We start from the raw sequence: 15,261 nt of genomic DNA, 5'->3' as shown, positions 1-15,261 counted from the left end.
AGATGCTTCCTTTTTTAACCAAGTGTAAATTTAATGGGAGGAAAGTACTTATTTAGAGAAAAATAAATGAGAACAGCTAAGAGTTGTCTTTGTCATATCTGGGAGTGACTAAGGCATGGGTTCATCCTGCTATCAAGGACATTTGGCAAAATGGGAATTATGAAACTTCCTGGGCAAAAGTATCTTACCTAAGTCCAGGGAGAGGAGAAAGTCAGCCTGTCTGCTGCAGCCTGAGGAAGGCCATGCCTAGCAGGATTAGCCATGCCAGGAGGCAGAGTTGCAGCTTTGAGACAAGGCTGAAGCTATGAGGGAGTAACAGGCAGTGCCACCCAGAAGACCCCAGTCATTCCTGAACTGTGACTGGAACGGGTCTCTTTGGAGTAAGGACAGTATTAATGCTTTTCCTCTATGACGTGTTTGCCTACAACCCACAGATAGCCACAGGGTGGGGATTATTAGCTTTCAAGCCACAGGAGCAACCTGAACCCAAAAGCTTGCCCAGGACTCTGGCACACATCACTCACTGACATTGTCCCAGCTGCAGAAATCCTCAGCAGGTTCAGATACCGCAGCTGGCTAAGGCGGAAAGACCGCCAGGTCAGAACCCAGTCTTCCAAAGCCCCCCTGGGCTTTTTCTGCCCAGTGGACCAGCCCAAACCAGTACTGACCCCAGATATCTTTTGCAATCCCAGTGATAAACCAGATTCCTACATGGCTTCAATTGGTTTCAGCTCCCACTTTGATGTGTGAGAGGAGAAAAGAGGAAGCTAGTAATCACTCCATTTCTCATATTTGGTGTGAATTCCTGAGACTGCTGGAAGAAGGAATCCGAGTGCAGGAATGCTTAGCCCCAGTGATTAACTTTTACCCATCAAAAGTTCTTTCTAACAGTGAAATAGACCACAGGCTTAGCCTGACATTTGTCCAAGCCTAAATTTTCGCTTAGGCTGTTTTGAACACTGATACTTATGCCTGCTTTCTAAGCATGAAATAATGTTCTTGTTCTCATGGGAGTAACACATGTTTATGCTTGGGGGCAAATAAGCCAATTGCTTTATGATTAACCCTGAAGTTAAGCCTAAAAAGAAAGTCTTACAATAAGAGTGTTGACAATATGGTTGAAAATGGGCCTGTTTCTTGTTAAAAAGTACACGTGTGTCTACATGAACATGTGCATACATATGTGTGTGTAGGAGTCAAGTCCTGACTGGGTTGATTGCCTGCAATCTAGGGTTCAGTTTTTAAGTTTGGGAAATGCATTTAAGTGTATTTTTAACTTGCAAATTTCACTTTTAATTAAAGCAATATTAATAAGTAAAAATTTTAAAGTAAACACTCTTCCTAAGATAAAACACCTTTAATTATAAATCAGCCCATTTTCTTAAATATTTTAGAATGGAGTTGGTAATCATGATAAAGTAAAAACATTATTTTACCTTTCAGATTTCTCAGTTCTCACCAAAGAGTTAATTTGGTAAATAATGAGAACCCTAACTAGTCCAGCCTCCAGTGTTTTCATTGTCCTGCTTCAAGCCAGCGAATGGGTTTAAAAGCAAAGGCTAAACTGGGCCCCAGGGGCAGCAGTGTGTGGAATACAGCTGTTTCACGTTCCAGATTCCCTTTTCTCAGCTACAGGAATAATTTAGGTGAACCTGTATCGGGGTCTCACTCACCTGGGTTGCATCCACTTTGTGATGGTGGAGTTGGGCTCTAAGCCCCTAGCTTGCTTCCTCCAGTGCATGGCCCATTCAGCTGCCACCTCTGATGCTGACTTAATTAGAAGCATGCAGCAGCAAAAGGTGTGACATTTTGATTCTGCCATTTAAAGCCTGTTCTGCTTTTCAGGACAGGTAAAGGCAGGAGGACAGTCTGAGATAATGAAGAGTGACACAAAATCCCACCTTAAGGGTGCTAAGTTTGTACCTCTCCCAAAGCCCCACCCTCTCAGTCACAGCTGAGTGCTCCTCTGGGCGATGGCTGCTGGTCATGTTCATCTGCACACCCCAGGTATCCTGTGCCGGTGGGTACAGGCCCAGTCCTAGCCATTAGCCCTTGTTCTTATTTGGGAACCCCCAGGCTGTTTACTTTTCCTCCAAGACACCTCCTGGGGTTAGTTTACCCCTGCAGAACAAACATTGAAAGGAGGCAAGTTTCACTAAGATAATTAGTCCTACTCATTGCAGGGTGACTCCAAAGAAAATTTGGGCTGGTGCATTCCAGTACAGACTGTCCCATACCAGAATTGTGCCAGGTGCACCTGGAATTTTCTAAGACAAATGGTGAATCTTAAGGGGAGTATTTTGTCCTCTTATGAGGAAAAGTACTTTAAAATGTGCAAAACTGAGGAATCAGAGCTTAGGGAAGACTCAGACCCATTTTGGCCAAACTTGAAAGGCTGATATCATGTTGCTAACTTTGATTGCCATGTGCTATTTCACATGAGCATCAACCCAGAGTTCTCATGGGTGTTGGTGATCTTGGTTTTCATAGCAGGAATTCATTACTTCGCAAGTGCCCTAATTCAAGAAAACACATTGCCCAACCTCCATTGGCTTTTATAAAAAATCTGGTTCTAAGCAGTTAGCCTCCTTTCCAAGATTTTTATAGAATATAGATTAATCTTTAAGCTCTGCTTCTGATGTTGCCCTCCTTTACTGAAAATTATTCTGAATCCTTAGTGTAATTAAGAAAATACCGTCTAAGGCCATTTTTATTTTGTATTTGCATATGACACCAAAGCTGCAAAATAGGAACTAAGCATGGTAATAATGCTGGTCCAAAGGTGGCCACTTATGAACACTTCTTTTAGGCCTGCTGCCAAGAGGAGAGCTGGCTTCTTGATGGGAGCATTGTGTGCTGCTGAAACCTCCCTATTTGGGGGTTCTCCTCAGAGACAGAGAATAAAACCCAAGGTGGGCATTCGTCTTGGAAACCAGTACCAGTTGGTATTTCATGCCAGTGAAAAGCATCCAGGACAAGCATGCTTGCAAAAAAAAACAAGTGTCTCCTGTCTCCTTCACATCTCTGGCACATGCATGATGTGAAGAGTGTTTACTTTAAAATTTTTAAATTTTTAAAGGTCATCCATGACCCTGAGTCAGACCCAAATAAGGGGCAGCAGAGACAGCCAGGTGAAGCAGCAATGCAAGGCTAGTAACTGGTGATGACAAAGCCCTTCTCAATTTCAGTTTACTAACTCAGCCAAGACTTAGTTCCTGTTTTGCAGCCTGATGGAAATTTAGCTAGTCAGATCATTTGAAGTATGTAATCACCTGACATGCTAAGTGTCTCTGTGTGCCAGAGACACAGAATAGCAACCTGACCCCACCCTGTCCTTGTCTAGGAAACACGCTGGAGAAGAAAGGTGGCAAGGAGTTTGTGGAAGCTGTTCTAGAACTCCGGAAAAAGAACGGGCCCTTGGAAGTAGCTGGAGGTGAGTTGGGAAAGCCACTGTGCTTATTTTGTTGTGGCACATGCAATATTAGGAAAACCATTTTGAGACAGCTTTGAATTCAGGGGTACGTGGTATTACAGCCACATCGTCAAGCTGGAGGCCAAGGACAGCCTTTAGCTTTACAACTTAGAGTTTTATCACATGCGTTGTCTGGGAAAATCACCTTTGCATTTTTTTTTGTTGCTTAAAAGAGTTCCTATGTGTTTGATGTCTAGATCTCAATTTTAAGGAATTATATAGGAGGTGAGTTTGGCACATGTAAGAGCTGAAAGTGAGTGATACTGAGCCATCTGCAAAACTGCTGGTGAGAGATGCAAATTAAAACTCTACAGCCATCTGTGTTTGTAATAGGAAACATATAAATACACATTTCTCATTTGCCAATTATGCCTTCCCCGGTATAACAGGAAGAAAATGACTTGGCATCTTATGTGGAGAGAATTATTGCTAAGACTTGGAGGCAAGGTACTTCTTGCTGCTTCAGGCCTGAATATAGGGATTTTAGGTGGTACTTTGGGGTATGCAAAACAGAGAACCTCCTGAGGACCTGAGAGATTCAATCAGTGGGGAGGCCCAGCTCCCCTACCAGCTGTTTGAGGACAGCCACCCACTTCCTTACTTCGGGCTCTGGTTTTCTCTTCTTACTACCTGATCCCACTGCCTATCCTGTCTTTCAAACCCTCTATTGTGAAAATGAATCTTAACTAAAGTTGGACATCGATAATTTCCACATAACATTCGAATAAGCTCTCTCTTGCAGGGTTCACTAGGCCTTGCCCCTCTGTTCCCGGCGACTGTAAATTACACCCCTTCCAGGCTAGTCTCAGGGTCCAGTAGGGATTCCCTTTGTTGATCTGTGCCTTTGACCTCTGCTTTGCCACTTCTGTTTTGCCTGCAAGGGATATGACATACAGGGCACTAATTATAAAGTTCTTCCAGGTAGTTCCACCAAAGTCCCACATTGTACAAGGGAGGGTATACACAGTGTTAATTACCCAGCCAAGGGCAGCTGGCCTTTCCCCAGGCCCTTTAAAACACCTCTTTGACCAGCCTGTGGGTCCTTTCCCATCGGGGTTCCAGCTTGAGTCCTGCTGGTAGCCCTTGGCACTAGAGTCTCCACACCACTGCTGATGTGGAGGCAGCCTGGTGCTGCTATGTACCAAACTCTGCTGGGGAAACCTCAACCACAGTAAATGCAAACCCATTATCAGCAGGGTTCAAGATATTTTTGCTTGTTTCAGTAACACTTCTGTTCTTGATTTTAAGAGCTACTTTAGAAAATGCTTTAAAATATTTTTAAAAGTATAAAGAGGCAAATAAAACATACTCCTGCTCAACTGCCCAAAGATAGTCACTGCTAAGTTTCCAGTCTTTTTCTCTGCATAGTTTAGCAGTGACTTCTTCTCATGGGGACAAACCCTTTGGTTGCATTCAACACCCCCGCCCCATGTCAGGTTTTTATAGGTTAGCCCAGAGTTCTCAAGCCAACACTCAAATTCACACCCTATGACTCAGCTATTTCTACTGTACCATCAGACACTACCCAGAGATTACTCCTTCTCCAGTATCTATGACACGACCATAAGAACCCATACCCCTTGGACAGATGTTCCTTAAAAAATGGGTTTCAGAAATACCCTACCAAAAAGTTTGGATGTTTTACTTCAGTGGTGGTGTGGAGATGCATATGCTCCTGTATAGAAGTATAGCATGCAGCACCCACTAAACCCAGTGCCCCACAATCTCTGCAGAGCATCTTATGAACAGATATCCTGGAACATGCTCTGGGAGACATGATACTTCGCAGTTTGTGCAGACCCTAACCTAGGCTTGTGTCCTCAGATCTGGCAAGGGAAAGGCAGGTCTTTGGTGGAGATGTGTAGCTGGAAAGAGGCTCCTCTTTTAGGAAAAGAAAATAGCTCCTTCTCAAAAATTAATCTAATTCTGCCACAGATAAACAGGATCAATTATTCATATGGTTAGCCATCCTCAGCAGGGAGAAGACAAAGGCAGCAGAAATGCTGGTCAGGTTGCTTAGCAGATCATTTAAAGCAGTTGATTTCCTCATAGCTTAGTCCTGAATTGGGTCTGGGAGATTGAGAGATACATCATAGTAGAGACAAATACATATATCATACTGGTATGCAAGTTGATAATTTGCACACCAGTCAACTTAAGGGGGATTGGAAACCCAAAACATTTATTTTGAGGCTGAAAATGTTCTGATATGATCAGTTGGATTAGATGGGTAAGGCTCTGCCTCTGGGAGAACCCTGTATTCTCTCTGAGAATGGAGACAGGCTTACTGTGAACTTGATTAAAAAAATTCCTGGTGGTGACACATCGTAATGCCAACTTTCCAAGGGTGGGGCTTGGCTTGGCTCCCCCCTTTAAGTGAAAAGACTAAATGATGAGCAGTTCTTGGCTCAAGCTCACATTGGAATCACAACACAGCAGACAGCTGTGGAACTCCCCAGCCACAGGCCATTGGAGGGAGGGCCCAGGAAGATGTACCATGGCAGGGGAATGGGTCTGTGTTTGGTGTCTTGTGCTTTGCAGTGAACCAGAGCTCACTATTTCTGTTGTATCCCCCTACCACTAGCTGCTGTCAGTGCAGGCCACGGCCTGCCTGCCAAGTTTGTGATCCACTGTAATAGTCCAGTCTGGGGTGCAGACAAGTGTGAAGAACTTCTGGAAAAGACAGTGAAAAACTGCTTGGCCCTGGCTGATGATAAGAAGCTGAAATCCATTGCATTTCCATCCATCGGCAGCGGCAGGTAGGAGCACATGCTTGTTACATATCAGTCATGGGTGTGTCTCTCTGCGCACACATGGCCCATAATTGTGGAGCTCTCCTTCTGTGTAAGGCCTGCAGAGGCTAGGAGACCAGAAGCACGATATAGGGAAGAATGCAGACATTAAACAATGGTGAGGGACAATGAGAGGTACCCAATCCCAAGGATAATATAAAACTTTAGTTTTGATAGCAGATGTCATTACAGAAGGGGACCCCTGTGTGTTCACAGAAGGGGACCCCTGTGTGTACTGGGACCACAGAGATGGCACCTCGAAGTTAAGTTTTGAAGGGCACAATGACTTAGATGGCTGGAGAGGATCTGGAGGAGTGAATGCAGGAATACAGATGAACAGCATGCTGTCTCAGAATAAGCTATAGGCTGTGTTGTGGTCAGTCCCCCAAACCACAGTATTCTTTGGATAAAGCCCTCTATCCCTTGCCTTTCTACTCAAAAGCGTCTTTCATTGAGACACAGTTGTCTCTACCTGACTGTCTTACTGCCCTAGGTGACCCTGCTGGCCTGCTAATGAGGTAATGGGACCTGGTGGAATGGAATGGGGAATTATGTGAGATTTAAACAGGGCTGGGCCCTACCCCACTTCCTGTCCCAGAAATATCCCCAGGTAGACTCACCAAGGTCTTCAGGAGTAACAGAATTGCCCTTAAGACACAGACATACCCAGAGTACCACCACGGGAGAAGTCTAGTTTTTCAACAGCTGATGCATCTAGGGCTCAGGGTAAGCCCCCCAACACACCCCCCTGGTTGTGCACCCCACAGATGACAGCTAATAACCTATCAGGAACCAAGCACTCTGGCTTAGGAGTCAGGCCTGGGGTTGCATCCTGGCTTGGCCACTAACCAGGTGAGTGATGATACATAAATTAAGCCTCATTCTGAGAATCTGGCATCATAATCCCCTCATGCAGTGTCTCAGGGTTGCTCTAGAAATTAAGGGAGCTCTTAGACAGCAGAGTGCTTTCAGAAGTATATGCCATGATGCAGATATGAGGACCTGTCAGGGCAGAGCCACCTCCAAGATTGTGTCCCACTGCCCATCACTATAGTCCTCCTTACCAAGGGTCTAAGTCCAAGGCCTCTGGAAGGCTCGAGGTCTGCATTGGACACTAAAGCAAAGAGAATCTGGCCTGTAGAGGCTGCAGCTCTTAGCAACTTGGGCCCAAAAAGGAGGCATAACCTGGGGTTCTGTATTGCCAGGGGGTTGCTTTGGACAGAGTACCTGCTAGTGCTCCTGGGGCTTCCCACCCCAGCTTGTGAGCCTTCCAGGGTCTCTGCCCATCAGCCCCACCCAGCACCCAAGGAAGGCAGGGCTGTGCAGCACCAACTGCCTGTGACCCTGCAGGCTGCCCCTTCCTTCTGGGTAACAATGCCCTGAACTGGATAGAAAGCTGCTCTTTCCAAAGTACTTTCCTTCTAAACTTCTGAGAGGATAGAGAGTGGATTTTGCCTCCTGCATGCTGCCATCACTGAGGTCCCACACCTCAAGTACTGGTGGCAGAACTAGAACGGAGTGGGCTTCCTGGCATTTGACATTCTGCCTAGCAGAAGTCCTTGTCCACAGGCCAACAAGCACTGCCACCATTCCCCAGGGCTTTCTGTGGCCAAGGCCGTGTGCAACTGGCAGGCCCCACCATTACCTGGCTCTGGAGAAAGATCTCCAGTTGCACCTGAACCTTCTCTGGAGCCTCTAATCACTGCCCTCCACAACCCCCCCCCCCCCAACCTCCCCAAATCAAGGGCAAAACAGTAGAATCAGCATTTTCCCAGCAACCCCTCCCCAGTCAGTGAGCTACAGGCAAGCTTGTCTCCCCTGGCCTCGCAGCTCTGGTCCTGGGGCTCTGTGAGTGAGGCCCCTCAGCTCTCCTGTCCTGTGTGACCTTTGGTTAAATGAATCATCCTCTCTGCGCTGGTCTGCCTTATCAGCAAGTGAGGCTGTAGGGACTGCCCTTCCTCACAGATGGTTCTGAGGCCCCGTTAATTAATGCTTCGGATGCACTTTGATCTGCTCTGATGAAAGGTGCTTCCGAAGAGGGAGGCAATAGGAGATTTTATTGGAGGTAATAATTTCACACCCTTTCATATGGGTATTGGGAAATTTTTAATTGAAGCATAAAAGTAATTCCCATAAAAGAGCATCTGTTATTACAAACTTATTTACATTTTTCATGAAGTGAAACGTAGGAGTAAAAATAATCAATTGAAACCTTTAAGGGGGGGAAATGCCGAAGGCAGCACATGTGCGCAGCTACCTAGGCCACATCTGCCAGGCAGACCTCACCCCACAGAGCTGTGTAAACAGCTGCCCTCTCTTTCATGAGTAAAAACATGGGATTACACCAGAGCCAGCCAGTAAATCACAGTGGGTTTTAGGAAGGGAAATAAAACAGCTTGTTTGTTGCATCCAGTGTCTCTGACATGAAAGTCATGTCAGAATTAAAACAGTATAAATGCAAGCATGTAGGGAAACAGCCACTAGTAAAGGATCACTCTTAGCTGAGGCACAGTCTACGTGGAGGATGACCACAACCACACCTGTGTGATGGCTCCCTGTCCGCCTTGCTGGGGACAAGTGAGACCGTGGCATCCGGATATCATGTCCTCAGCCATTCTGGTCATGATAGTTATGGATACCCCACTCTCTCAGCTCTGACAATGGGGGTGACCCCTCTCCAGAGAGGTAGTACATAGAGAATACTAGTTTGGGGTTTTGATTAAACTTTCCTTAGATTTATAAGCTTAAAAGGAAAAGCTGATTTATTTTTTTCAAGCTATCTATTTATGGGTATGTGTCGAGCCCCAGGCACTGTGCTAAACCCTTTATCTGCATTATCTCACAGCAGCCCTACAAGGTGAGCGCTATTACTAATTCCCTTCAAGGGCAAAGAAACCAAAGCATAGAGGGGGTTAAGTAACTCATCTGAGGTCACTCAACTTGTACTTGGTAGAGCCAGAATTTGATCAGAAGCCCTGGGCTTCAGAACTGTGAGGCTCATGGAACCCCTGCCTCCTTTGGTCAGCCAGACCCCAGCTCCCACCTCCTCTCATGCCACCACAGGGCTGCCCCCTGCCTGCGTACTCTGTGCATAAAACACTACACGGAAACTCCCTGACTAGGTATAGCCATCAGCCTCTCTCCCCTCCTAAGTGCTGGCCTCACAGGAGAGATAAAAGGACAGAAACTCAAAGACCTTTGAATGGGGGATAAATTTTCATTTACCCAAAGCCTGGGGGCCTGGAGTGAGAGGCCACTTTGGGGTTGCCCTAGCCTCCTTTGCTGCAGGCGGCACAGTCAGGGGAGTGGTGGGCCCATCACCATTGATTCTGAATGTTCTCCCTCCTGTACCATTGCTGTCAGCTCAGGATCCTGATAGTTTGGTCTTTTGGATCAAAGTGGCCTATGGCTGGGGCAACGTCAAACAAACAACCAAGTAATTACTCAAAAATGGTTAAGGCCTAAGAGCAGCCCACAGCACAGTGCGAGGAAACCTAATCTTGGCAGAAGAGTGTCTATATCCTGAGTGACAGACATTTTCCCAACCCTGCCCACCAAGAATATCAGAATCCACCTCTACTCCTCCCCAGCCACTAAGGGCAAGCTCCCAGTCTATCTGCTCCAGAAAGTATCCCTGGGCTTCCTCTGACTCAGGTCCCTCATGAGCTCCTAGCCTGGCCCCAGCACTAGAGGGTGAGCTCACTGAGAGCAGGGGTGCTTGCTGAAGCCCCACACAAGGAGAGGGCTGAGCAGAGCTGGTATATGGTCCTTGGTGGAACTAGAGTCTCTGCATGTCTAGATGGGACCGTGGGACAAGCATCCAATGTGTGTGCTCCCCGCCATCACTAAGCAGGCTGACCCAAGGGGGCATCTGGCACTGGTCCTGGGAAACTGAGGTCCAGGACTCTTGGGAAAGGCAAAGGCTTTTACAGAGATAACTGGAGTGACTTTAGGGGAAGCTCAGATGTCTCTTTAGTCCACTCAAGGTCCCACCTCTATCATGTAGGAAACACTTTACTCCAGAGACACTTAAGGAACATGCCATAAACACAACCCACAGGTCAGGTCAGGGTCTGAAGAGAGTGGAAACGACATGCAAAGCACCCATCTCCCAGGTGGGGCTGATGGTGGCCGCAGCACTGGCAGCCTTATCACCACCACTGTTATCATCATTGCATAGACTCCTGAAATGCCTCATTTCCAGTGGAGGAAACTATGCTTAGAGGGATTAACACCCCAGCCCGAAGCAGCTGGAATTCAAGCCTGATTCTGACTCTAGAGTGGAAGTCCTTCACCCGTCTTGCTCTGTGGCAGCTGGAGGGCAGAGTGGCTGTCACAGGGGCCAGGCCAGACAGAAATGGCTATTCAGAGTGGCCGTGGTTATGCAAGTAGCAAGTGAACCCAGCTGAGAAGCCAAAGATGTGGCACCAGGGGCATCGGTGCTCTGAAAGTGGTCGGCACTGCGCTGGGGAGCCTCTGTGTAGCCCCTGCTGTTGCAGGCCCACAGTCACAGCCAGCAGCTCTGTGGGGTCTGAGGCCAACATTGTTAGCACTGACTACAAGGACAACAGCAGTCACCCAGTCACAGCTATCCCAGGGACGAGGTTGGAGGAGGCAATTTTCTACTGCATGAGCCTTTTAAAAGACCTTCAAGGCCACCTACTTTATAGACAGCTTCTCTTAACTGAAGACTCTCTGTGCCATACCCTGGTGTTCCTGTGCATTTTCTTGTCCCATACTCTGACTCCATTTCGCTGGATGGGGAAACAAGGCACTGAAGCGGGACCACAACTCAAATCCTGTGTGACTCCAGGAAATCCTGAGCTCTTAACCACTCTCTCTACCCTGGAGGGAGTAGGGCTGTCAGTCTACCTGTGCCTCAGAGACAGAGCTGGGACTGACCTGCCCCAGCTGCTGCATGTGCCACCATTGCCTTTGTCTGGAGGCTGCAGGGCTGCGTGTGGAGTGCTCTTGCTAGGGCATCCACCTACACATTCCATTTTGCTGTAGTCATTCTAACTGGCAGCAAGACATTTTGAGGCCCACCAGAAAATGTTAGGAAAGCTATTACCTCCACCATTCCTTCCTGGCAGCCTGCACAGTCCAGAGTAGCCACAGTCCCATGGTATGGTTTCTTCCTTCGGCTGTGGCTTCCTAGGACAGAGGGAGGGATTTGTCAACAGAGGTTTTTCCTGGAAACAAATCCAGATTCATGTTCACCCACCAGCAACCCTGAAATGCTTGCAAGTTCCAGTGGAACTGCCGGCTCTCTCTTTACAGGAGGATAGGCAGGTGAGGACACGCAGTTCTAAAACTTGATACTGACCCTTCTCCCATATTTGCAGAGCCTCAACCTCTGGCTCCATGCTGCCAGCTTAGATCATAAAGTCCATGATCTGTTCTGTTTGTAGAACAGCAGTTGTCACAGAGTGGTCTCTAGACCTGCTGAATCAAACTCTTGTGTTTTGACAAACCCTCCAGAATTCTGATGCAGGCTACAGTTTTAGAACTGATGACATAGAGGAATAAGAAAGAACACTTTCTGAGTGAAAGTCACGTACCCTTTTGCAAGGGTCCAAAGCAGAGGCAGGGAAAGCCCCAGGATGGGTCTGTGTCAGAAAGCACTGGTCACAGGTGGGAGTGACTGGCACACTTTTGGTGTTCCATGGAGACCCCTTGGGACCTCCCAGTTGGCATGGCATGGGCATGGGCCAGGCCATGCTGTGCCTGCATCAAATTGCATCTCACCCAGCTTGTGTAGCCAAGTGTTAGAGACAGCTACCTGGGCAGGCAGCCCTGCTGCAGCTACAGAAGCCCTGCCCTGGGTCTAGCTCAGCTAGGCAGACCATCAGGCCATATGACAGCTGCTATTTGCAGCAGTTCCATAGGTCCTCACCACAGCCCAGCTCCCTGTGCAGGTATGAGGCTGAGACAGGCAGGAGGGCACCTCACCGTGGGGAGCTTGGAACTGGAAGAGTGTGGTCTTGGGCTTCACATCCAGAAAGCAACTTCTCACAGCTCCTCTAAGCCCCCATTCGTCCAGGTCACATCCACAGACTGGCTCTGCCTGCTCCAGAAGCCCCTGTAGTTCCCTTGACCCAAGTGCAGGCTACAACAGGACCAAGGAACCCAGCCCAAGCTGGAAGCAGCATGAGCTGCTGGAAAGATGCCCCAAAAAATAGAAGATTGAGTTTCTCTCCCCAAGCAATTCCCAACGGAGCTCATTCCAGACAACCTGTCCTCGGTTCTCCTTGACTCCTGTGAATATAGTCAAGGCAGCTGTGCCTGAGATTTCACATCTGCAAACAGCACTGGTGCCAGAGGAATGACCTGCCCACTCTCAGCAGAGCCCTTTTTCTTCCCTATCCGTGCCACACTCCATCCTGGCCCACCTATTGGTCTAGAATCACCAGGGTCTCCTGGGGAGGAAGCTGTGCAGGTCTAACACCACGGAGATGCCCACCGTACACATCTGGAAACCCCTCTACCTGGCAGCAGGTGCCCCACGTGAGGAAGAGCTCCAGCTGAAATAGGCAGGCTGGCCCAGTGCTTTGGACACCAACATGCCCTCAGGCTCAGGTAGATGATGACTATAGATCTGCCAGTGAACAAAGAGCTACCCATGAGAGCTGGCCCCAGACTCACCCTCAGTATCCTTAACTATAAAATGGGACCAATACGGGATGTGAATCCAGAGCCACTGGCTCTAAACCCGGGTTTTCACTAGACTACACAAGTTGCCCCTGTCCTTGTGGGTCGCCCACATGCCATGCTGACCAGGAGCAGCCTCAGACACACCACAGAGCAGTGAGGGCCACTGTTGCCAGTCCCGACTTCACCTATTGGTGAAATCTATTGGCTAGGATATTTTTAAGTCCGGAGCACCTACCTCCAAAAATTGCCACATGACATTGATTTGAAGTGGAAATGTATGTGGATTCAAATAGATTTGGCCTGGAAACTTGGATGATAGCCCTGAGTAGAACAGCTCACAGCTCCCTGCGTTCTGGCCTCTGAGGTGGTACTGCTGTGTGTGTTGGAGGGTGGATTCCTGGGCAGTGGCCCCTGGTATGAAGGGGTAACTCTTCTGTGTAGGTGGACAGCGGTCAGTGCCTTCCTAGAGAACCTGCAGCCATCCCCTGGAGCTGACATCAAGAGCCTGTGCTGTGGCTCAGGCACTGTGCTAGTGGCAGGGATGATGGAAAAAGAAATTCAGGAGCTCACACTGCACTTAATGCACACCACAAAACTATTCTGTGTACTTGCTGCTGCATTCTCTAGAAGCACATTGCACGTCCTTCTGCAGATGCCAGCTCTTTGCCCAGTTTTCTGTCTCCCATCCCGTCTTCTGGGCACTGGGCTTTCCCACACTGGTGTCCAAGCAGACATGGGGTTCAACACGCACCAACCCAACCCAAGGCAAGCTGCAGCCCGGAGGGAGGTGGCCCTGTAGGGCAGGGCAGGTCCTGCGTCACCGGTTGCATCCCAGTTGCTGAGTGCTTGTCTTTTCTCCTACAGGAACGGTTTTCCGAAGCAGACAGCAGCTCAGCTGATTCTGAAGGCCATCTCCAGTTACTTTGTGTCCACAATGTCCTCTTCCATCAAAACGGTGTACTTCGTGCTTTTTGACAGCGAGAGTATAGGGATCTATGTACAGGAAATGGCCAAGCTGGACGCCAACTAGGCTGAGCAACGACAGAACCAGCTGCACCATGTCCCCCACCTCCAATTTAAACGAAAAAAAGAAAAATCCCCTTCACTCCTACTGGGAGGTGGGAACCCTTTCATTTTCAGTTTTGCTCATCTAGGGAAAATAAGGCTTTGGTTTCCAGTTTAATTGTTTTTGACCTTCTAAAATGTTTTTATGTTAGCACTGATAGTTGGCATTACTGTTAAGCACTGTGTTCCAGACGGTGTCTGACTTAGTGTAACCTAGGAGATTTTCTAGTTTTATTTTAACGAAACCCTGATGGGCGCACAGCAGTGAGGAGAACAGCGTCTTTTACCTGTCCTCGAACCCAGGAAGCCCCATTTGTAACTGTGTGTTGTGGTGCTTTCTCGTACACCCAGTGGCGTTCTTTTTACTCTAATGTTCTTTTTTTTTCCTCAGAAGAATCATGAATTTGCAACAAACCTAATTTTTTGTTACTTTTTGTCTTAATGATGGATTTGAAAATGAAAGATTTAAAAGGAAAAGCAGAATCTGTTGTCCTTAATTATATTTGCAATTTGGAATTTGTGTGAGTTGATTTAGTAAAATGTTAAACTGTTGTTGTGACTGGCGTGTTTCAGTTACTGTGCCCATGAGTCGTGGGGTTCTAAGTCGGCCTCTGCAGCCACAGGATGCGGGGGCAGGGTGGTCCATCCCCCTTAACCCCCACCCCGCCCCCACAATTCCTTGGACCCTCACAGTTTCAGTGCAACTTGGGCCAGTGTGAGCCATCTGCTGGCCCCAGTGGTTTGTAGAAAGAATTCTTATAAATTCTTTCCTTTTGGTTGTATGTGATCCTTGGGCCAGGGTGTTATCCTCATTCCACAGATGAAGGAAGGAGTGTATCAAAAGTCGTGCGGGTGGCATGTGGCAGGCTGGCACAGAGCCAGGGCTCCAGACCCTGAGCCCAGCTCTCTCCTATTATCATCCCTTTCTGACAGTCTCTGGCTCAGGGCTGGGCCTAGCCACTTGCTAATGTAGCTGCTGGAGCCTCATGCCCTCTGCCGGGGCTGCTGGGTCTGTCATCCCTGTAAGACAGGATCCTGGCAGAAGGGTGCCAGGAGATTTTCAAGGACAAGCCGCCATGGCCAAGGCTCCTGGGATTTGCTGGCTGCTGTCACGTGCCTTCTCACCCCCAGGCTGTTGAGGGATGTTGATTATTGAGGAAGACCTCAGCCAAGCCAGAGTAGCTAAAATATGTTAGCAAAACATGGACACTTTTTGCTTCAAAGGGCACTTACACCTTAACCTAAATTTGCCTAAAATACTCCTTCTGTCTCTTTAAA

The 15,261-nt window shown here is 48.0% G+C and overlaps 1 protein-coding gene across 4 annotated transcripts in view; it reads left to right on the top strand.

Annotated features, from left to right (window-relative positions):
* The window catches only part of MACROH2A1 (macroH2A.1 histone), a 64,385-nt gene extending 49,850 nt beyond the window's left edge, over positions 1-14,535 (top strand). For all 4 annotated transcript variants that reach the window (XM_054249629.2, XM_054249623.2, XM_054249625.2 and 1 more), the window contains exons 7-9: positions 3,344-3,433; positions 6,057-6,231; positions 13,783-14,535. In XM_054249629.2, the coding sequence (XP_054105604.1) occupies positions 3,344-3,433; positions 6,057-6,231; positions 13,783-13,948 (431 nt within the window). In that variant the 3' untranslated portion in view covers positions 13,949-14,535. The remainder of the gene's footprint in view (positions 1-3,343; positions 3,434-6,056; positions 6,232-13,782) is intronic.
* The last annotated feature ends 726 nt before the right edge of the window (positions 14,536-15,261 follow it).

This window comes from Callithrix jacchus, chromosome 2 (assembly GCF_049354715.1).
Source record: "Callithrix jacchus isolate 240 chromosome 2, calJac240_pri, whole genome shotgun sequence".
NCBI lineage: Eukaryota > Metazoa > Chordata > Mammalia > Primates > Cebidae > Callithrix > Callithrix jacchus.
Note: the sequence above shows the minus strand (reverse complement) of the source record. Positions and strands in the feature narration are given on the sequence as shown.